At 36.8% G+C, this 25,110-nt stretch overlaps 1 protein-coding gene across 1 annotated transcript; it reads right to left on the reverse strand.

Annotated features, from left to right (window-relative positions):
* Positions 1–349: 349 nt before the first annotated feature.
* phf2 (PHD finger protein 2) lies at positions 350–24,981 on the reverse strand. The gene is given in 35 exon segments (XM_043251666.1): positions 350–2,703; positions 2,923–3,186; positions 4,138–4,157; positions 4,160–4,246; positions 4,330–4,425; positions 5,667–5,962; positions 8,386–8,555; positions 9,153–9,220; positions 9,896–10,074; positions 10,246–10,361; positions 11,124–11,243; positions 12,067–12,131; positions 12,134–12,189; positions 12,191–12,267; positions 12,269–12,383; positions 12,543–12,635; positions 12,728–12,774; positions 12,776–12,816; positions 14,022–14,101; positions 14,103–14,120; positions 14,588–14,675; positions 14,760–14,920; positions 15,261–15,286; positions 15,289–15,326; positions 15,329–15,450; positions 16,140–16,178; positions 16,180–16,218; positions 16,220–16,272; positions 16,391–16,542; positions 16,779–16,895; positions 19,338–19,392; positions 19,395–19,429; positions 20,372–20,387; positions 23,832–23,888; positions 24,889–24,981. Coding segments are annotated over 35 exon segments (3,183 nt in total). The 3' UTR covers positions 350–2,619.
* Between the last annotated feature and the right edge of the window lie 129 nt (positions 24,982–25,110).

The raw sequence follows: 25,110 nt of genomic DNA on the forward strand, positions 1-25,110 counted from the left end.
TTCTCCAGGGCATCAGACCTGAATGGTACAGTAGCATGAGCCCATTTAAAGGTAATTACCACAGCATGTTCCAGAGAACGTGTGCAGCCCTGCCATTCCACATGAACGGCGGAAGAACATGTTCCCAAAACTGACTTTCGCGCGCCGTTATGGAACGGGAACAGGCCTACATGCATAACGAGCGACTCGTCGCATTTAGAAAAACAAATTCATATAACGACGATTCATATAAAAGGGTAACAATAAAGAGCTAGAAAGAAAGACATTTGTGGAAACACGTGACATAAATAAGCGATAATTCGAAGCACATCTTTGCGAGTCAGAAAAACAGAGCGCACTACTACAAAAGTATCATTCACTGCCATGAAACAGTGGATGCATTTAATTGTTTGAACATATAAAAATAAACCACAACAAAGCAACACACATTTTGTACAAATAAAAACCTGAAATAGTTCCATTGACAAAGATTCTGAGCGTTTCGAATCGGAAAAGGTGGATACAAGATTTACATCGGTAACTAAAACACTGCAATTTATGAGCACAGTAAACCTGGTTAAGAATGTACATACTCTATTACCAAAATAAAACTCATGGCATGATGAAAATAGCTGCTTAATAATAATAATAACAATAGTAATGTAACATTTTGTATTGATGAGCAGTTGCACTTGATTTGATGAAAACAATAAAGACGTGGTTTTGCTAAGACGAAGAAGAAAAAAAAAAGGAACTATTGCCCAATGTTAATGATAAAAGTGTCCTAAGGGGCTCACAGACTGATAAAATATTTCAAACAAAACCTCTTAAGAATTATACAAGTATAAAAGGCTACAAACATTAATAAATTACATCACTGACACAGAAAACACTTCACAAGGTGCTAGTAAAATAACTTTAAAATCCATCAGGGTATTTTAGCTCAAATGTCAGGCTGGTCGTAGAAACGTTGATTTTTTTTTTTTTTTTTTTTTTTTTTTTCCTTCTCCCCCATAATAAATGAATCATAATACACGTGGTTTTCTGCATGTAAGGCCATATGAGAATAAATGTTACACTGTTTATTTTGTTCTCCAGGCAACACCTTTTTATCTAATGTAACAGAATGAAATGAAAACAAAACAATGGTTAAAAAAAGTTCAGCTATTGTGTATCTAACAAAACAATTTCAACGGTAATGACTATTTCTATATCTTTATATATATTTTTGTCTGTAATTAGCAAAAACTAGTAAAAATGTATAATGAAGTATTGAGGAAAAAAAGGATACAAAAAGTAGTCATTTAAAAAGCTATATACAGGCTACATTCTACATACTGTACTGTGAAGCAATATAAATGCATATTTCATTCTAGGGTAACTGGTGCTGCCTGTGAAACAAACAGAAGAGAGAAAGTATCCCCATGTAGTGAAATGTCATGGATGAGGCTTATCATCAGTGCTAGAGATCCCATTCATGTAGTGTTTCCTTGTTTTTGGCGAGTGTTTTGTAACCAAAATAAGAGCTACGTTGTCAAACAATTAAAAAAAAAACAGTATGACATAAAACTGATTGTAGTATCAATGTCTAAAAACAAAAATATATAAATAACATTTAAAAAAAAACGTGCTAACTATTCATTTAATTTCATGTAATACAATGATTTGCTAAACCGACCAGGGAAAATAAGATATTTCAACCATGTAATTTAGCGAAAATATGGTTTGATATCGATATGCGTTTTACGATTTTAGTCAAAATATGCACCGACAGTTCCCCCAAAAAAATTTCCTATATTTGTAGGAAAGAACAGAAATAAAATGTATATCATTTTATAATAGCTGTGAAGATATACAATGTTACAAAAAAATATGAGTTCATATTTGTGCTTCACTGAAGTTTTGTAAGTGCCTTAGGGCTTCGAACTACCTATGACATGTACAATTATATTAGGTTAATAAATATCATTTGTGATAGTGCTTAGCAAACAGAAAAAGTACTTTTTTTTCTCAGTTGTTCCGCGTAGGTAATGCGTATAAAAATGCTTTTTTGCTTAAGGATTAAGGAGAGTAGATTCCAAATGGGGAATATTAAAATAGTCCACCAGTTACTGTGAAAATCGTCATGTCTTCAGTAATACTTGTTGAAAAAAAAAGAAAAAAAAAGACAATGATAAGCCACATCCAAAAAGCAAAAATGAATTTCTTGTTTGCAACCTTCCACCAACCCTTTCCCCCTCATCAAAATAAAAAAAAAAATGCATGCAACTGGAATACATGCAAGGGATACTTTCTTTAACTTGGAATGACTGCTATGTACTGTATCTTATAATATATTAGCAACCCCTGATAAACTGATAGCCGTAGTAAAACAAGACAAATTCTTCTTACAAAATATTAATAGCAGGTATTCTGTACATTTTTAATATCTGAAAGTTATAAAGTAAAAGAAGAGGCAAAAACCTATCTGAGCTATGTTCTTCTTAGAAATTGAAAACTTTTGGGATCCTGTTCACGTTCCCGTCCGTTTCAGTCCTAGCGCTCTCGTCCCGGCTCGTCGAGGGAGGGAGGGAGGGAGGGAGGATCGGTCCACGGGTCCATAAACATCAGGAGGAAGTCTGAGTCGCCCAGTTGTCCGTGTTACAGCAAAAGCTTGCCGTTGCGATGAATCTTTAAGATTTTTCCAAGTCTCTGTTTGGCCGTCGCCATTCCTTTCTTTAGCCGCTTGGCTGTGGGCGAAACAAATCAAAATGGTTAGCATATGCAACAACAACTTTGCAACTCTCTGATCATGCCGATACATTATTAAGTCGCAGCTGTGTCAATAGATTATTAAAGATCCCAAAATTGCAACTCTCATATCGGCCAGTGCAGCATAAACAAACCTTTAAGCATGAATCAATACTCATCACCTTTGGCGTCCGTCGAGTTCCCACGTTCGACTTTTGCTGGCGGGACAGATGAGGTGTTCTGAGATGACGATGATGATGAAGGCCGTCTCTGGCTGAGGAAGACTCCGGGGGCCATGGGTTGCGAGCTGCCGGGGGTCTTGCTCGTTCCAGTGCTGTACTCATGGTCGCCCAGGTTTGTCTCAGAGTCCGGGGTGGGTTCTGGAGAGCTGCTGTCCTGAGAGAGTTTGTGAGGCTCCTCTACAGCCACGGGCTTCTTTTTGGTACTCTTTTTCTTCTTCTTGATCTTCTGCTCCTCCTGTAGCAAGAACTAGTTAATAGGGTCTTCTAGCTAAATCAGTCTTACAGATGTTTCTGTTCAAATAAATGGAAGCTATTAGAAAGGATTCTGAAGTTCTTGGTATTAATCATGCTGCATGAACTCCACAAGTGTGTGTAAAACCTGAAAATCATGTTCTCCAGCATGATTTGAAAATGTGCTCGTCTTGTGCTTTAAGACACAAAGGAGTTCACATGGTCAGTGCCACAAATTAGTGACCATAAACAATGCAAGGTGTTAAATATTTCTTATTTTCACATACATCATACATTTCATTATTAATTATACAAACTGTATATCCTGGATAAAAACGTTCATGTGGTCTCAGGCATCTGGACTATAAATTAAAGGCACGGTGCAATGCAATGATTTCAAATGCAACACTGTAATTAAATGAATTGTTTTACACAGTATTTACTATGGCTTTTGAGGGGAAGTGCCGAAACAATTTCTCTGACAAAAACGGCGATTGCAGTTTTAACTGGATTAGGTTTGGCCAAAATGAATACTACTGTAATATTTCATTGTAATAAAGTATTTAATAAAAATGTAATAATTTTATTTAAATCACACAACTGTAAAATTACAATACTAATACTATCGGTCATATTTGTCACTTTCACATTTTAATCCAATCCGCCTTTTATTTTGGCGGAACACCAAAGCTTCTCATTTGCTGATAACAGCAAGTGTATAAACACTTTTTATTACAACCTTGAGAAGATGGTTGACATATATCCCAAATACTTATAAGCGAGCCAAACTCAAAGCAGTCGTAGTGCAGTCTCAGAACTTAAACAGAGCTGCTTAAAGACACTGAAAACTGTGGATTATGAGCTACATGCATGGAAATGAACACAGTGCAGCAGCCCTAGAATTGACTTCATTTAAAAAAACATAATAAAATGCTTAATGTAATAAAGTATTAACCTGATGAGACAGTTTAGCGCCGCAGCTGCCAATCCTGTCTCTATGGACGCCACACGTGCCCCCTCCCGAGCTGGTCTCTCCTGTCGTGGTACAGTGGGCCCAACTCGTGCTGCGACAGTACGAATACAATCACATGTGTTTCAGTTTACATTACAGTCAGATTCCCAACTGAAACTGTAAACTTTGCACTACCTGTTGGACTATATGGAGTGTCGTCTGTATTTTTCCTTTTTTTCGATCTTGATTTGAAAATGGGACTGTCCTCCTCAGATTCCAGAGATGGATAAACTGGAAAAACAAACAAACAAACCAAAACATGTATTTTTCATTTAACGCCGTATCAGCATCCAAGGCTATACATAATTAACATTTGAAATAATCATAACAACAACAATACTTCAATAGTTTAACAGTATTATTTTTATAAGCAAACAAAACTGCAAGGTTACAAAAAGCAAAAGTTCCCTAATTCTACAGTTGCTACCATATTCATTCTTTTAAGAACATCTTCTCTTTTTGAAGCATCGTATGTATGGTTTAGAGTTGCTAGGGGAAAGCAATGTAAATGTTCACTGTCGAAGCACGTTCGTTTCTTAACATATATCTTTACATTAGAAAGCAGTCTGTTTTTGCACTCCATAAACTACAGTGCTAAGTATTTTCTCATTGGACAGGATGTTAGCGTGACACAGATGCACGGCAGCTGTTCCTTGCCCTGCCTTGGCCTGCATGCACCTAGCTTCTTTGAACTCAACTACTCAGGAACACGCAATTTCCAACAATTAAATTATCAAGACAAAAAAAAAATGTTTACAGAAAGGAGGAATGCCTGTGTGTTTGATAAAACTCTCTCTTAGTGTGAGTCCGAACGGGAATGTGCGTGCTAGTAATGACTAATTAGGGTATCAGATCAAAAAGCATTTAAAACAACAGTTTAAAACTCATGCTAATGGATTATTAACAGGCTACTAATGGTCTTGCTGTTCTTGGAATGGGTTCACAAAAGCTATAAAAGAGACCACTCAGAAGGGGAGACTGAAAAGTTTTAGCTGAGAGTAAACACGCCTGTCACTTTTCCGTGAATGAGAACCCTTAAGTCAAAATCAAACTGTAATCAGAACACTGATAGAACAGATTTACACTGTTTGGCTTTGCTCTGAGGGCACCTGGGCAATTCCATGTCATCATAAAACATCCTTGACAAATTGTCTCAGAGGAACTAATTGGTCTTGATAATAGTGCAAACAAGCTATCCAAGATGAAGGTACGAGAGAATTGCAATCTGTTCTCCAAATGAGTTCTTAAAGGGATAGTTCAGCCAAAAATTAAAATGTCATCATTTACTCACCCTCTTGTCATTCCAAACCTTTATTTCTTCTGAATGTTGGGGTCCAACTTAATTGTATGGACAACAAAAACACTGAGACATTTTTTTTTAAATAATGTCGGGGTTCCTCAGAAGAAAGCAAGTCAACTTTGCGTTAACTGTTGCTTCAAGCACAGTAAAACGAACCGTTTTAAGCACTTACCGTAATCGGAGTCCTTAAAGCAAGCTTCTAGGTGGTCCTGGTCGTCATCGAACATGTCCAAGCTGTCCACGCTGCTGCTCTTTTGCGTCTTCTTGGGCAAGCGTTTGGCCGGTCTCTTGCTGTTACCCCCCGCTCCGGCCACGCCGCTCTGCTTCTTGCTGGCTGTGCTGCTGTGCGAGTTGTTCTTCGCTTGGCTATTGCTCCAGGACGTTTGCAGACAAGAGTCTGATGGCAGGTTGGCCATGGACAACATGCCCTGGATGGCCTCCTGTGTGCTGGGGGATGCAGGTGGCTGACTGTAAGTCCATCAATGAGAAATACACAACACACACGTACATTACTCCGAGTGTCAGTGGCAATGAGAAGCGTTTCGAATTTTAGGTGGTGAGTCGGGTGATGGTAAGCAAAGAGGTTGGAGATGGACACTTAAAGGTGAAGTGTGTAATTTCTGCACAACTAGCGAGTGATTTCCCAGACAAATTGTCCCAAGCAGACACTGTTGGCTTCAAAATGCATTTATTTACAATTAAAGTTACAATTACAGTTAATAAATCAGTACTGTTTTCTAGCATTGTTTCCGCTGTAGTTCGTTTAAATGTCTTCAATCACTTAATAATCATACAAATGTTTTTTTTTTTATTACATTTTATTATTTATATGTTTATTTTTACTTTTTGCATTATTACATTTATGTTTGCATCTTGATATAAATAAAGTTAAATAAAAATTTGAAATGTTGCCTTGGGAACTACCAAAAATAAAGTTAAGTTGAAGTAATAACAAAAACACATAAAACTGCTCAAACTTAACTGAAACAAAAAGTGAAAATATAAAAGCTAATTAAAAACATTAATAATACTATACTATACTATTAATAATACTATATATATATATAATGTGTACATTTTACATTTATATTTATGCATTTAGCGACTTACATTGCATTCGAGTTACAGTTTTACATTTTCTCAGCTTGCTTTCCCTGGGAATTAAACCCATGATAATATGCATTATAGTATAATATTTTAAAATTCAACACATTACACACATCACCTTTAAACCGCCATAAAATGTCTGATGTCATTTCCACTGCAGCTGAGTTACAGCACTGTTGCCTGGACTTAAATCTAAAGCAACCGCCGTTGGTAATTATATTTAATGGGTGGGCCTGGCACGCTAACATGAAAATCCAAGTTAAGATTCAACACAAGGGATGTCAGCATTATCTATAATGTCTCTACTCCCATTTATACTGAACCGTCATTCAACCAAATCTGAAAACACAAGCCAGAACTTACTTGTTCTTGTACAATCACATCCGCTAAACTAATAAACCACCAATCTGCACCTCTCGCTTTTGCTTGTCTAACTTACCTGTCACTAAACGTTCATTTCCTGCTAATCATCATATAAATCTCTTCACGCATCACCGTCAATCTTTTTCGTGTCAGAAGATGATTCTGCCGTGTGAACTGAGAAGACTATTGTGTCCACATCTGCTTTTGAGCTCGAGGTAACCAGCAGAAAATACAGATTTAGCCTGTGCAGATTACCACCTATTAAGTGATTAACCAGTGAAGTGGAACAATGAGTCAAAAGCTCGTTTAATGTGGTCGCAACTGACTGGAGGCATTTCCTCCCACAATCCTGCAGTCATATGTCAGGTTTAAAAGCACAAAAAAATAATTTGAGAAATTAACATATTTTAGCCATGTTTTCGTTCTCATTTTGTGTCGAGCTGATTTGCAGCTTTCAGCGCAGTGGAAATAGACCATCAAAAATGTGCCCAAAACAGCAAACAGTAAAATGAAGAGGAATGGCCTGAGGCTTTTGCAGTATTTGACAAATTAATAGTGCAGTGGGATTAAACAAATAATGCCAGCACATGTAAACCGCTTATAAAGAACCGTGCAAACGATTACTTTCGCCATCGTTCGACAGATGAAGAAACGCCTGTGCCCGATGTGTTTACAATCAGCGTGAAGTTTAAGAACTAACAAATATGACGTGTTTCGGGTTTTTAACGGTCAGGAACATGCTTCATCATAAACTGTATGTTCCCCATGGCCCTCTGCCAAAGACCAAACACATCCATACTCTGTCACATTAGCGTGTGTGATGTGCAAAACATACCACGTGAATCATGAAAATACGTCAACTAAGGATGTGCAAAACTGACTAGTCTATAGATTATCTAAACAACTAGAAGCCTTGTACAATTAAACACTAGTTTAGGGTCATGCACATGAGATACTAGTCATTATTTTTCACGCAAGACACATTCTTGTGTTTTTTAGAGCAAAACGGCATGAAACTGAATGCCATTAATTTTTTTAACAGTTTTAACTTAAAGCAAACACTTCTGGATGCAGCGTAAGGACAAAAACTGTCTGTCTGAATATGCATTTAAAACATTTCAAAAATATAGCTTAAATGAATTGAATCAATAAATATACAGACTAAACACTTTATAGCACAAAATCTACACAATCACTGAAGCTATCGATTATGAAACGTAATATTGAAGGCAATGTTGTACTAAGAGAAACAGTTTACAATTATGATACCGAGCTAAAATTTGCACAAGTGGCACTCTTTTAAGTTCTGCTGCAAAAAACCAAAGCAAATCTAAAATAACGATAAAAAAAGTGTTATAAAAGCTATTAAGCTTCATTAATAAAGCCTTTCACACACATATGGAAAACGGTCATGTGTGTACCTGTTGTTGCTGTAGTCAATGCCGCCCACTTGTTTGCTGGCCTGCAGGAGATCCAGAATCCCAGCTGAACTGCCGCCTTTATTCTTAGAGACCTTGGAGTTGCGACCTTTGACCTCTGTCTTGGCCTCTGTGTCTATGTGGAGAGATTCCTCATCTGATGAATCTGGACTCTGAAAAAAAAAAAAAAAAAAAGTATAAGCACACTATATTTCACAGAAGCTGGTGAATTTTGTGCTTTAGCAAAATACATTCTAATATCCCCCGACCTAAGCACACATACTTGCATAGAAATGATCAAAAGTAGACACGATTTTCGTTAGGTTTGTGGGTTTTTTATTGGTATATCCTGTAACCTCCTGTAACCCCTAAAATAGTTTGCCTGTGGGCCTCTGTCGTGATTAACTTTCTCACTCTCATTTGATTCAGTCCACAGCTATTTCCTTCATCAGTTTTGAGGTGATATTTGGCTCTGTCTTGCAGCTTGCTCTCTTTGATTTGTGCCGTATGTTGGTTTAAGTCAGAACATAATGGGTGAATTATTACAAGCTCGAGAACATCACCGCTACGATGTTTTAAATGCATCCAGAAGGAATTAATCAGCTACTTCACGAAATAAAGATCGGAGATCTGAGATTTTGTTCTAATTTCTTCCTGTTTACTGTCAATCAGCCTTTTAATGTTATTACCACTGTCTGATTAAAGAGAATTATTATTGATGCTCTGTTAAATAACAATAGAGCAGCTATCTAAATAGAGTTTGTGCTCACCTTCATGTCCGACTGTTGTAGCTTTGGCTTTTTCGCTGGCTGAATGGGTTCTTTGATGTTTGATAAAACTGTAAATAACATCAGATGTTCAGCATTATTCTCACATAGCATGAGATGAAAGTTAAAAGACAAAGGTATCTCTTATAGGCAGGTCAACACGGAATCGGTGGCAGATTTCCACATAATCTGAATAGCTACATTCCTCATCAAGCAAAATTAATGCAAGCAAAAAATGTCATTAAATTAAATGCACAGGACAGTAATTGCAACTTTGACTTGAAATTTAGCACCTAAGGTTTGAGATTTTTTTTTCTATATGTGGTAATAGCCTGTATTGTCTACTAGGAAAAATAAATGCAAGAAAAATAAATAAAATAATTCGGGACAAAATATTCTCAAAAACGATGAAACTTTTAATATATTATTCCAATAATAAAAAACTGAATTGCTCTAAGAATGATTCACGAGCAGCAAAATTTTACTTAATTTACTCGTAGATTAATTTTGGGCTCTTGCTCTGTCCCTTTGTGTTACTTTGACTACTTTCAAATACCAATAAGACGACAGTATTATCCACTCTTTTTAACACTCATTTCTGTAAAATCAGTGTTAAAAATTCAACAGAAGTCTGCAGATTCCATCTGGGCCTGATTATAAAGCCTATAATCATTTTTGCTCTTAAATGATGTTTTATTTAATCAGAAAAATCACCCTGGCCCAGATCGCATATCATGAAACCTTACAGGAAAAGTCTCTCTTGACTGCGTTCTTTTTCCTCCTGATTGGGAATTCGTCGATCTTAAGCTCCCCCTCATCAGAGACATACTCATACTCGTCTCTCACAGGCTTGGGTTTTTCTTCCTTAATGTTCTGTATTGAGCCAAAAACACTCGAATTGGTCTGGGTCTTGAGCATCTTTGATCTGAGAAAGCCAGATGATGGAAAAGAACATTAGTTTGGATTGTCAGAATTGCTCAAAATTAGGGCTGTCAACCGAACTGAAATATTTCTAAATTATTAGTAAAACGTATCAATTTTTAAATCAATAAATGCATGAAACGTCAGAAATAAATTTAAATACAACGGCACTTACCCCAACAGCTTCTTATTCGACAATGAAAATGCAAATTTATTGTCTTTATGGCTGAGTAGACTTTTGTCAAATTTGTGCTCTTCTTCCATTTTCAATAACGAATCGGGTTTGCTATTCTAAAAGATGAAAAGAAACACCAAGCAACAATCAGTGCTTTGAAACTCTTCCCGTCTCACACATTTCACAGGTCTTCTCTGTCAGCCTCTATTTGTCAGCCACGTCCATTGTGATCAGACGTCAAAGACTGAAGCCATTGCGGCTGATGACCTTGAAGACTATCTAGCAGAGACTCCTCTCCATCTGCAAATGTTTGGCAAGCGGCAAAGGAGCACTCGGATCAGGAGACTTGGAGCGACTACAAACATTCCTGGGCTGTCTGGCATTGAATTTTCCTCCTTGAACGAAAGCCCTGTAATGCCTTCCGTTCACCAGAATTAAGCTTTTCCTACAAAAGCCATCCCATGTTATCCAACAGTAATGACACAACACGCTCATTTTTAGAGCAGAAAGGAAGGCATATGTAAATACTTAGCTGGCATGTCGGGATATGACATAGCATTATAGCATTAGATAAACTCTGAGCCTGGGTAAAGGGTTCTGCTGATTTGATGAGCCAAGAACAGAGAGAGTGAGTGAGCCGCAGAGTTATTTCTGCTGATTGCTTTGATCTGAAACGTAAATCACTTCTGGATGATCCCAAAGCCCTCTGTGCTACTTTTCAACTTGTCGGGGTTTGATATCATTTGCATGGATTTTCAAAGCTTCGCTCTAGCGCTGATCTATGTTGCAGTGGAGGAAATCATTACGCTTGTGTTACACCACGACCCAGACTTATTCATCACAGTTGTTTCCTTACGTTGTAATCCTAACAAACCTACCTTATATTTCCATTTGGCCTCAGTCTTGTTCTTATTATGCTCTCGAATCATTTTAAACTTATCAACGTCGTTCGGTTTACTCGCTTCCCTCTCCATAATACTCATCCCAGTCTTTACCAGCTGCGTAATGAGAGACAAGAAAAGTTGGACATTAATAATGGATTAAATTGCATAACGATGGTTCTAAAGTGGGGGATATATTTACCATATATTCACAATGATTCTGCAAGCGCAGCATTATTATATATTGTTCATGTTCAGTTTATTTGAGTAATTTCTTTATGTTACAAATGATTTATACTTTTAAAAACATTTTTATTGCTTTTGAACTTCCTATTCATAGAAGAATCCTAAAAATATATCATAGCTTTCAAAATGTATAAGAAGAAATGTTTCTTGAGCACTAAATTAGCATATTAGAAAGATTTTTAAAGATAATTTGACTTTGAAGATTTGAGTAATGATAGGATCAACTATAAAATATAAAACTGTTATTTTAAATTGCAAATCTGTTTTACAATTTCACTTTTTACTGTGATCAAATAATGCTAATAAAATTTTAATGAGATATTTACGCCATTTTAGGTTACTGCATTAAATATTTTAGTAACGCTTTACAATAAGGTTTCGTTTGTTAACTAACATAAACAAACAATACATTTATTAAAGTATTTATTTATCTTTGTTAACATTAGTTAATAAAAATACAATTGTTCATAGTTAGTTTACAGTCCATTAACCAAAACATGAACTAGTCTTATTTTAATAATGCATTAACAAATGCCTAAATTAGGACTAACTCATTTTAATAAATGTTGTAGAAGTATTCTTAGTTCATGTTAACTAATGAACTTTATTGCATAGTGTTACCATCATTTTGTCAAAATACACCCTTTTAAGTAAATAAATATATATTGAATATCTTAAGGCTGAAAAACTTTACTTTTTTGGGCTGGTCCATCTTGTTGAGGATGTCCTTTGCATGGGATTCAAGAGCTGCCAGACTGGAGGCTTTTTCTCAGGTAAAATACTTTCTTTGCTTTCTTCGCTTTTGCCACCTTCTTTATTTTGGGTTCCTTCGTGGTTTGGGCGCCTTGGGCATTTTGGGTGGCTTTGTGGCTTTCTTCCTGGCTGGCTTATCTCTTGGAGGGGGTGGAGATGTGGGCAGGGGACATGGGCTCTTCCGGTTCTGACGGAGCAGACGGGGTTCCTCCGCTGGGGCCGAGTTGCTTGGGTTCATTCTTTATGGCTTTTGTTGCGCTCTGAGTCACAGACATAGTGGAGAAGTTGTCAGCCATTAGTGATTCTGACAATAGCTGTCTGAACACGTGCATAAAAACATTCTACGAATAAAAATCAAGATCATATCTGAATAAATGAGAGTAAAGACAAGTCTCCTTCGACTTTGCAACGTCTCACCTCTGAAACCGAATCTCTTTGGCAAGGTCTTTAATGAGCTGTGCTGGCTTCATGTTTTCTGGAAGCTCATCCTCATGTTCTAAAAGAGCCTTTGGAAAAAGACAAAAGCAAGAGTCACGGTCAAGTTACATTATTTAAACCTAATAGAGAATATCAAAAATACTTTTTGTAGCAAGATATACCTGTTTTTAGTCCACGATCTAAATGCTCCATTGACAATTTTGGCACCGTGGTACCAAGTAAGGAGGTGGCTGTTTGTTTGTTTTATGTAAACCTGCAAAATGATCAGGAAATTTTGCATCACTCCATTATTGTCATCTGGATTCAAACGCTGCGATAAGTAACATAGTAAGGGCTGTTTTAAAACACGCAAATTGCTAAAAGGCCAAACTTTCCTTAAATCATTAGCAGCAATGCATAATACTGTGGTCGCTCTGTCAGAAACGCTCAAAGCATGAAACTCACTGAAAGAAGTGGGGAAACATTACACCAGAAATAAAAGTGGACTACATTTTCAACCGAACCCATTACTGTTCAATAACAAAGGCCATTCATATATCAAACTGATTACTTCAATCCAGAGCGGCCCAAACACAGTCATGCGCCTTTTGGAGCACCGGCCTCAACACTGATTACATTGGACTGATACACAGCCACTACAGGAAATATATTCCACACTGCATTTAAATTAATAACATGAACATAAAGTGAAAGCTGAAACAGTGAAATGAGAAGGGAAGCAATAGAGCTGGCAGTGGCCCAGTAGGCCTTCTGGGACAGGGGCCAAGGACTTTTTTTTCCCTCTACCTGAAGTCACACACGAGAGTTGAACCCTTGAAAAGATGACCTTGAAAGCCGATTCCTCCCTCTGAACATTAGATAGCTCGGAGACCAACTGGCGGCTTTTTGCAATGTGTGCTCTACAGCAATCTGGCAAAATTAAGTAACGTGACGGGGTAAAATGGTGGAAATATAAACACGCAGTCCAAGGCCAGATGAGGGGAGTTTAAACACCAGGTTGTAATGGAGCAAGTGATTCTGCCTTTGAAGCTAATCATCTGTGAACTCCACGATGCAATCGATCTAATGACTGCAATAATATGCCGCTATCCAGACCTCCTCATCTGCTCAGCAGACCCCTTCCAGGATCACGCACGCTTGCGAGGGAGAAGGAAGCCATTTGAGTCTACCTTACTACATTAGATCTTTTATTTCCAGTCCCAAAGTTCACTATTATGGATAAATCTTGGGCTGTGCAGGATGGAAAGGCAATTTTTGAAAGCAAAGCCTTTGAAGCCACTTCAGGGAGTCACACATGGGAGCTTTGCTGTGAATGATTTAAGTTTGCAATAGCTGGTGAATGGTTGCCGTGAAGCTGACACTTTGCACTTTCTGAATTTAGTGAAATAACAAAACCAATTTTTTTTTTTTTTTTTACATCTATTTGTAATACTTTATATTAATTGCTCACCTTTAAACCGCTCTCCAGGTAGTATTTTCCCACATACCAACATGCTGTTTCAAAGTTTGGAAATGGAGTGAGGCTGGCAACTTGAGTCTTTTTCCACCTCATATGCCCTGAGTGGAGAAGCAAAGAGAGGATTACTGAAAAGTGTGCCTTGAGAGGGGAAATCGTGGTCTTGCACATGTAAAAAAAAATGCACTCAGAAGGCAAAAGCATATGCTCTTGACTTCCTCTTTTTTCCCCTCTTGCTACAGAGGCTTGGGAAGTGCCAAGAATAGAACAGGGAAGGTCTGATGTTTGGCGCTTCAATTGCATCACTGTCCACTCAGTTGTCATTTGCATGGCAAACTGCATGGAATAACTTTTAAAATGGCAAACATTAGGCATTTATACTTCCAAATAATAATTACAGTATGCATCCACCCCACAGTACAGTTCTATATATATATATTTATGCAAAGTTAAAACAACTTTAATACCATACAGTTCCCAAAACCTAGATACTGCTAATTTGACAGTGTCATTAAAAATGCAACATTTCTCTCACTTTGATGCAGTATCTTGAGCTGGGATCACTGACCTCATTTGTATCTCCACACTCAGACTGTGAACAAAATGCCCAGAGAAGGCTAAGCAAAGTCTACAGGGCCGTATTGCATTAATCCAACCTGCCATGAATAAAAACAAGGCAATGATGTTATCCTACGACTTCATCAAGCCAAAGTAAAAATTAAATTAAAAATAGTCTCTACCTGATGGAATGAAAGAGTTTGCCCTTTGTTTCAGTGCAAAAGTGCACTTGTAACACTTGTCCACTTGACAAGTGAAACATCTCGTCAGGTTGGAGAGGTCTCCAGCTCAGATAGGAGAAAGGTTGGCAGAAGTGGGCTTGATAAGAAAGAAGATTTTTTCCCTTACAACACAGATGAAATACAAATTCAACATCCACTATGCAGTATTCATGGTATAATACAGTGCTTGGTCAATCGAAATCAAGCAATTAAGAGAACAATGTAATAAAGTCAATGTCAGTTGTACTTAAATTGGCCAGTTAATTATTGACTGTAATATAAAATGAGTTACTCAACAAATGGCGACTTTTGTTAACCGATGAACTCATCAATCAATAAATGACATACTTTAAAATCACTTAAAAATACAACAACGTTAAGAATAGCAAAAGTAATGAATACAAATTTTAAAACTTAAATTTAGCAATAAGATGCATTTAGATATAGCATGCATAAGCTCACTTTATGACGTGATACCACACGGAGGTAATTCTCCGCACTCAATGTGAAAGTCTGTGTAGCTGTCTTCACACATATGAGATAATATTTGGACACCCTTAAGGCTTCCCTAACAACAAGCGTCATTGTACAGTAATTTTTCCACCCAGATAATCCTTGCGAACTATCATGACTCTCAACAATATTGGGCCATCTGAGAGATATAAGAAGAAGAATAGTAATATTCCAAAAGTTGCCAAACAAAATTAATGACACCCCATTACAGGCTCACATCCACATTGTGTATTGTATTTTAATAATGTTGTTTTGTTGTTTTGCTGTAAAAATGTGTGAACATTTGCATATTTTCATTATTACTACTAAAAGTGCTTTCAAACAATTAACTATTGATTAATGCATCCAAATAAAAGGTTTTGTTTACATAATATATGTGTGTACTGTAGATTTATTTTCTATATATATATATATATACAACACATTCAATATAGTGTATGTTTTAAAAATATATGCTTGTATTTATACATGTGAGGTTTGTATTTATATACTTTTCATTATATATGAATATATTTATATACAAATATAAAATTTTTCTTAACGATAAATGCATGTATTTAAATTTTTAAATAAATCTGCACATCACACACACACACAAACACATATTATAAACAAAAACATTTATTTAACATGAATCACTAATTGTTTGACAGCGAAAAACTGAAGTAATGTTTACTTAAGAAAATGTAAAGGCTTAATGCCTTTTAATGAGCTTATATTTATATATTAATGACTTTTGTGGAAATAAATAAAAGAGTTTGGTTTTTATGAAATTTGCATAGATTTGTAAAATGTTGCTATTCTCCTATATCAGCAAGGATCAGTTGCATCATGCCTGAAAACTCTAGGTTGATCACATTTAATACACTTTCTGTTTGTGCTGTAGTAATAATCAACAAATTTTTTATCTTCATCTGCTGTTTGCCTGTTTGGTAATGACTACACTATCCACAACATCAAACTTAATAAAAAAAAAGTAGAAATCAATCCAATCACCATTACTGGGTAATACAGATATATTTTCATACCGATCATCAAAAACCACTGACCATTGGTTTTATTATACTTCCATAAAACGCCATCAACATAGTTTCCACATCACTGACGCAGGACGTGGGTGCAGGCATAGCCATCCCCAGCCCATCTTTCTGGATGAGAATCGCCTGGTTGAACTGGCTTCAAGGTAGTCCAGCTGGCCATCTGACTTCCAGATTGCGCTTGACCACCACATCTTCGAACCATTGCAGGCAGCTGTCAGCATGTTACCATAGTTACTCACGCCGATTTCCAAGACATCATACTGAATCTTCATCAGTTTGCATGTCTGGTGGAAAAGTTCAGAGCCCGAGCAAAAGCCGATCGAGCGCCATCTACTGACACTGAAGGAACTGAAGAGCTTTGGATATTACTAGGGTACCGGTCTCAAATTCTCACGCAGGGCTGGGTGCCTGGACACAGGTACTATACCTGGGAATGTCCGCCGCGCCGTGCCTTTTTTAATGAACACCTGACTGCCATTTTGAACCGGTCTGATCGCCCCACTTTGCCCCGCGTCATGCTTATTCCAGCTCTTTTTCTTTTTCACCGTTGAAATGGTAAACAGATAAATCCAACCAAATTGCAATCACACACTATGAAAACAATATTTTTTCATTGAAACCTATAAGCCTTTGCAGAAGCCAAGCAGACAAGTATTAAAAAAGGTAAGACATTTTAAACATTAAAATAGTAATTTAAACATTTGTCATTTGCACAAGAAAACTGTGTATTTTAATGTGAATTCTTTTCATAAATAATATAATATATAATCATATAATATAGCAGACTTTTCCTAAACTTGTTTGGAAGTGTTGAATTGATAAAACTAATAAAGACCCCTCATATTTGTTTTTACAAAATTATACTACGGCACATGATGATTGGATTAAAATATTAATTAAATGACATCTAAACAAAGAATATATATAGAACACTAACATTACAGAATGTTAATATTTATTTATAAATGTTTATATCTTAAAATGTATTCTTGAAATACCAGCATTTAGTTTATTTTAGCATGAGATATGTAACTCTCTGCGCTTTCAGTGTCACTTGATCCTTCAGAAATCATTCCTAATATACTTATTTGCTCATCAAGAAAAAATGTTATCAATATGTGTGTGTGTATACAGTGGTGGATTAAATTATTATACTAGTATTTTCACCAGATAAAATTTGTTTTGCTATTTATATCTTTTTGTATTGTTTTTTCCCAAACATTAATTTTGTTGTTAATAAAAAGACTAAATCCAGAAGAACTGGGGCTACGCCTCCAAGACACTTCATAATCTACCTGCAAAGCTGCAGTACTTTAAAAGTTTGGTCACTTATTACATTTAAATTACTAATTTGGTACAATGCACTTCATACATGTTTTTACATGTTTATTATAGAAATAATTACTCTATCTGTAATACATTTCTGTACCCTACATTTGATAACTGCACACTGACCCATTCATTACACCTTAACCTACCCTTAAACTTACCCATAACTCACTCACCTCAATAGCAAAAGTATATTACTGTACTTATTTTTAGGTACGTATATAAAAAGATCGTACAATTAGAGTGTCATAAACATTTTTTCTTTATCATTAAACTTCTATTAACTAAATTTTAATTTAAATCTTGGGATGCAGACCAAACATTTATTTCACAAATGCATAAATTAAAGTAGCTAAAATGTGCTTTTTATGGTTTTGCTTGGTTTTAAAACAAAACAAAAAAACATTTTCTAAAGATACATATAACGGCACAACAAAGCAATTTTTAACTGAAATTTATAAGTTTAAATTAAATAAATATTATATATTTTAGGCCATATTTGAGACTCTTTCTGAAACAGGGATGATTTTGTTTTTGTACAAATAAATGCAGCCTTGTTGAGCAGAAGAGAATAATTAAAATATTAGAAGATAATAAATGTATTAATAGAGCTGTTGCAATTATTATGATAATTACTATTGTCTTAAATTTCTTATTTATTTAAAAATGCATGGATATGTTACCTTCAGCCGACTAGGAACAATATTTTCACGCGAGATTTGACTTTTGAACTCTGCCAACAAGCAGGGTTCCTGCAGTTGTTGAACAAGTATTATCCTCACAAGCATAAAAAAAAACGCTTTACATTTTATTTACTAATTTGTCGACGTCCATTGTACCCGGGTCATCACACAGTAACCAGCAACAGCTACCGCTCTTCTTCCCATCAGGAGAGACATGAGATGAAGTGCAACAAGTTTCTCACTGTCAGCGCTTGTAATGTGACATAGCGTTTTTGATACTTTTAAAAGCCTTACACCGCCATTAGCACACGCCTGTATTTAATCACCATTGTTTGGCTTAATTTACAAAAATAGCTTTTTTTTTATTTTCATCTGATGCATCCCTAATTAAATCGATATCCGTGAGACCATTTTTTGCATTCCAAAGCAGCTTTTGCTTTTTAGGCGCATTAGTGCAACAGTTTTTCACAGCTGTTATATTTAGGTTTCTTGAAGTGTCTTGGAGACGCTGCCACTGTTCTTCTTGGATTTAATCTCTACCAGTTTGTTGTGTTTCTTCCTGTCATTCCAGACAGACTGATGATGATGAGGAGATCAGATTCAAGTGCGTGAGCACTGGCAGACTCCTTGTGCAAACGTAAAATCTCACTGAATGGCTACAAGTAATGAAAACAATTATGTTTGAAATATAAGGGCAATTTTTTTTTGAGCCACTTTTCCTACTATAGAGCTGCTATAGCTGAACTGAACACATTTCATATAATGATTCACATTTCATAAACAAACTGAGCTGAACAGCTTAATTCCATTGTTTTTTTTTAAATGTTACTTTGTTCTGATTTGACTGCTATTTTCTTGTTTATTACCCTGAAGCTGCTTTGAAGCAATCCTGGCTGCATGAAGTTACCATATCAATAAACATGACTTGAGTAACACCTAATTCATTCACAGCATAATTACTGAAAGATACTTGCAGGTGGATTTGTCGCGGGTCTTTTTCACACAGTTAGGACAGTGATAGATGTCAATATGTCTGCGGCTTCATCTTCATCCACCTCCCACACAGCTGAAATAACATAAATAGCATTTAAGCATTGAGTTACAGCAATCAAATTCCTGGTTAAACGTGTTTCTGTAAACAAATCTGCAAACACGTCATACCTGCATAAATATCTCAAAGATCTGGTTTTGACAGAATCTGCTCTCTGATAGTCATTCAAAATTAGCCGTTGAATTTGATGAAATATTCAGAATGGGAATGCTAACAGATGGCTTTCTCCAAACATATGGACGTTCTCGTATGGACAAGTCTCTACTAACCGTTGCGGCTGCCCCTTAGAGAGGCCCTTGCGATCTAGTTTTGTTTGGTGCGTTCAGGTCACATGTCCTGAGGTTTTGGAGGCCTATGGCCCCAGGGAACCTATCCTGGTCCATAATCCAGCACCGTGGGATTCAGCATTTCTGATGATACAGTGTTCAGTATACGCCAAATATGGCGTTTAGTCTGATGGCCAACAAGCTCAACCTTCTTCCAGCTGGTTTCAGAGTTCACCACATGCCTTCTGGCAAAATTACAACTCGAGATGCCATGTGACACTTTTAACAGTGGCTTTTCTTGACCGCATCCCACTAAGCTGCTGGGAAGGAACCCAAGCAACAGTTGCTGTATCGTGTCTCTTCAGAGTTGTCAGTGGTCACTTTCTGGCCCTTGACTTCACACAAGTGTTCTTCTTATTTAACTATGCTGCTGAAAACCCAACTGAGTGCACTAGTTTGTCAAGTGGGACAGTCCAACAATGAAAATTCTGTCTTTGGAGACGCCTAATTTCTAAAGCGACATCACAGATTTAATTACACAGACTGGGTTCTGCATTTCATTAAAAAATTGCTTTTAATCTCATTATTACATTACATACTTTATTCTCATATGACACTGTTCAGTGCTTTGTTAAGCACCCTGTATTGTTAAAAGTTTATATAAATAAAAAGTGATCGATTGATTATAAACCTGTATGGCTTTCTTTCTGTGTAACACAAGAACATATTGTGAAGAACTAAAATAAATACAACGGAGACAATCAATCTAAAACAAATCAACGTTTTTGTGTCCATATCTTATTTGTGTTCCAGGAGCCAGGAAAGCTTATGAGGGAAATGGATTGTTTTTCTCAGATTTCACATTATGGGTTGTTTACACTGTTTTGCATTGCTATCAGTCTGATCAGCAGCAAAAATAAAAGAACAAAATATTAAATCCACTTTGATTCAATCGTAAACGAAGCAAACATGAAAAACCTTCAAGAAGCTCAAAACCTTTTATAGGCACTGTATGCAATTTCTGTCATCCCCATCTGCAGTGCAAATTGTTCTCCCTATCATAAAATAAACTGATAACACATTCTGCCATTAGAGGAGCTGTTCATGCGGTCATATAAATCGCTGAATTGGGGTGTCCATTATGGTTTCCTCCAGTGTGGTATAATTACTACGTGCAGTCGTATGAATATCAAGCACATGCTGTTCCACTCAGATGGTGGCGGTGTCAGCACCCTTGAATCATAGCAAAAGTGAAAGGAGCCAAGTCTTAGTACAACAAAGAGTGCATGTGGGTGTGAAGGGTCAAACTGCCCACTGTGCATCAGGATTAGCAGTGAAATACACTCTTGATGTTCTGTCTTCCTCAACTAATCCTTATCATGATATCTGCATACAATAAGAGGCCACTTCCTTTCAAATTAAAGGAGCAGTTTAGCCAAAAATAAAATCACGTACTGTTATTAATTCAATTATGTAATTCAAAAACGCTTAAAATGTAATTCTGTGTTCCTTACATAAAAATTTTTTTTTTTTTTTTTTTGATAGTAGTCATTTTTTTGTATAAAAATATGACATTGGAAACGCTTTAATCCATTTAAATCATTTAAAATGAAATGTAAAAATGAAACCTTGTATTGTCAAATATAATAACACCAAGTTTTTAATACAGCTAATAAGACAAAAATTAGAATTTCTGAAGAATGTTCATGCAAAATAATTTTATAATAAAATAAAATAAATAATTTATAACAACAATATATATATGCTATATTATTTGAAGTACACTGTGAAGGATTCTCATTGTTAGTTAGTTTTGTGAGAACGATGAAAGAATATTAATATGAAAAGTATGAAAATTCATATTCTTTTGACTGAAAGGTTACTTTAAGACTAAACTGACACAGCTTTCTTTGTGAAATTATATTTAATACGTGTCCTGATTGTGCTGACAAAATAGGACCTTAAATCGTCAGACAGCTGTCTTGCAATGGATCCGCACCAGAGCCGACAATGACGTTTATTTATGGGGCCATTGTATGTTATGTCACAATAGGTAAGAGAAAGTCTCAAAAACGCTTTTCGGGAAATAGCAGGAACATCTAAAAAGCATCTGTCAAAAGATAATAATAAACACCTATACATCATACAACAACATGTTATTATACTCTATTCTTGAATGACAACAGCACATAAGCTAAAAGTCAGTCAACAAAACTGGAAGGTCGTCCAATGCATTTCACTCTCACACAGTAATCACGCACTGTCAGACAGACAGAAAACTAAAAACATTTATATTAGTTTTGGTTTTGATTAGCAAATGCAACAACAACAAGCATGAAAGTATTTAGTTTCAAATGATCCTCCGCAAAGTCGTCTCAACACAGGTGCAATTAGGCGTGTTATAACTTTATTAAATCAACTAGTAAAATATGCCAAAAAGCTGCTCTTGGTCGCGAGACTGCCTATTATCAGCACGGGACAAAATCTCATTTAGATCTGATGCGCCACACTTGTAGCTGGCATGCTGCCCGTGAAAGAAGGATGATGTCATTCATTAGCACCTGAGGAGCACACACCCACACAAACAGCGGCATGCGCCAGGTGGTTTACACGGCTCTTCATTTCAGCGCCAGCCAGTACGCCGCATATATTATATCAACACGCCCACTGTCGGGCCGAAGTGCGTACGATCGCAGAGGAACTCCTTTTCGAACCGGGACAAATATTTATAGAAACGATATAACATTTAGAACTGTTGTATCAATTAATTCGCAACAACTAGAGGACGCTAACATTGCGAAGTGGAGGTACTTATTAATATCTTTGGTGATGATGCTCATCTGTTCGTCGTTTCTAAAAGCAAAAAGTGAAAAGTGATTCTAGAAGTTAAGCTTTAGAGCCCATGGCCGCGCAAAGGAGGTAAAAAAGGAAAACATTGAGTTCACGCAAGCCAGGTTCTCACACTATTTGACCTATAAATTTCTAGAATTTTCTATTAGCTTTACAGTAATTTAGGCATTTTTACAAACCGCTTGTGAATTGAAGATTGAAAAGAGGGATATAATTATGGCTTGCAAAACACGCTTATTCTTATCATTTAAACCCAAGCACTAAAATACATACACCCATTTAGCCAATGAAATATGGTATGAAGCAAACGAGAATTTTTTTTTTTAATTACTATATGAGTTCATTTTTCAGGCCTGCAAAACAACTTACCAAGTTCCAGAGTTTCTATAATTCTGGGAATCCCTGATCCTAAGTTACATCCAAAAGGTCCTTCCACAAATAGCCAGCCGAAGACACTTTTAAATGTAACAACTTACAAATAATCAAAAAATATTAGCTACAGGCCAAAAATAATTAAATTTAAAAACAGACGAGTTTATCAGTTGAATTCGTGCAACGGATTTACAAGGCATCAATTTGTTTAATGGAAGCTGAGTGTAATGCGCCTCTATCATCATCAAATTAAATCAAAAATATTTAATAAACAAACACTAAAGGGCGGAAGTGTGACTGTGAATGACAGGCGTTTCAATTTATTTAAATCTGTCCATTTCGGGTGCAGATTCTATCAGTCTATCCAGAAGTGATAAACAGCGCCAGTTCGTATGATAGTATATCTATGCTGCAACTTAAACGTTACAGAAGTTCTGCAAAAGCAGGTAAAACTGGTATAGTAAATATTATATATATTATATATAATTTTTTTTAGAAGCGTGACCAGTTTAAACTCAAGACCGTAAATCTAATACTTATAAACACACTACATTTTCCACAGAAAATCAATTATGAAACACGCAGTTAGCTACATACCTAAATGTTGCAAGTTAACTATTTATTTTCCAAAACTATAGCAAGAATTACAAAAAAAGACCAAACAACAGCAAAGTTACAATTCGAAGAGCGCCAGTAAAATAAACAAACTAGTATCATAAAGCTTCAACTACACTATTGCAAATACAAGTAACGCCACAACGCAACAGCAAAAGCGACAACCTACTAAAAAGATTAAAAACATTTCTGGTAAGACTGTTGTCATAAACAGCTTAATAACGAATTTGTCCGAGTTAACATCGGCGCGTGCACACTTTTAAGCCACACTTAGCTTTCATAACTGGTTTCTTCTCTCCTCATTCGTGCCATACCCTCTTAATAGAGGTCACGAGGCGTTTAAAATCACGAGGGCGGTAAAGCCTGGTCATCTAACAGAACAAACACGACGGCGTCATTGATTATATACGCAAGGCATTTTAACACGCAGTTAACCGCAGACAGCGACACTGAATGTGCGCGTTAAACAGTCACATCGTCTTTAAACGACACAGGCGCTGTAAGCAGTTAGTTTCTTTGACCGAACGTTTTGAGGAGTAACAATCACTCGGCTCATTAAAGGGTTAAAATTAAAACGCGCGTAAATGTATCAGCCGGTGAAGCGGAACGCTTGTTCTTTGTTTACATGAAGCAAAACATAACGTTAAACCTTTTCTTCGCGCAAGTTTTCGCTCTTCGCCCAGCAAAACAAACAACCAGCGGGGAAATTCAAGATGAATCAGAAAATAGACTGCTGTGATCCGACTCTAATATTGATCGAGCTAGACTCGTTTGCTCCGATGCACGCCGCTGCCGCGTGACGCTTCCCCGCAATAGACGGCCAATAAATCTGAACTTGCTGGCGCTTTTGATTACGATGGAATACAGCACGATAGCGGCTAGATGTCATATATGTTAAAACGTGCAGAGCAGCTCTGAATCTGCAAACGTCTGGCTCAGATGGTGGTCTATTATTCTTCCAGCAGACGCCGGAAAGGACGAGGAGGACAGCTTATACAGTTCAAAGCCCCCAAAGCACCAATGATGTGAGAGAAATCTGGACGCATAGGCGCATAGCCGAAGGCCGCTAAAATGTAAAGAGTCATTCGCGTTCGCAGACACCACGCTCGCTACTACGACGTCCAGTCTGGAGACGCGACCAGCGGTGCGATGCACGTGGATCGAGCCCGCACGCGGAAAAATACATCGAAATGGCTTTACGATTAAGCAAATCTTTTGTACCGTTCACAAAAACAGCTCAACCGAGCCAGCTAAAGAGCACTCCGCCTTCTTCAAGCGGCCTCGCTCTTCGGGGTAACACAAATGCGCGCACGCGAGCAAACGCTTCCATCCAAAATCCACGCTTAAATAGTTGAACGAATATTGCGTTACCTGCCGAAACCAGTCTTTGCAGGCGTCGCATTCGATCATAAACTGCTATCGTAAGGTAATCTGCAGGATGCAATAGACGGGTACAGTCGCCATGTTAGGGATCAATTCACAACAACAGCCGGAGAGATGGATGGGGCAGCAGGAACCTCCCGTAACACAAACTACAGCGATATGGAAGAGCCGCGGAGCTGCTCCTGCGTCCATTCGAACGTTCCTCCGATC

This window comes from Puntigrus tetrazona, chromosome 11 (genome assembly GCF_018831695.1).
Source record: "Puntigrus tetrazona isolate hp1 chromosome 11, ASM1883169v1, whole genome shotgun sequence".
In the NCBI taxonomy this organism is placed as follows: domain Eukaryota; kingdom Metazoa; phylum Chordata; class Actinopteri; order Cypriniformes; family Cyprinidae; genus Puntigrus; species Puntigrus tetrazona.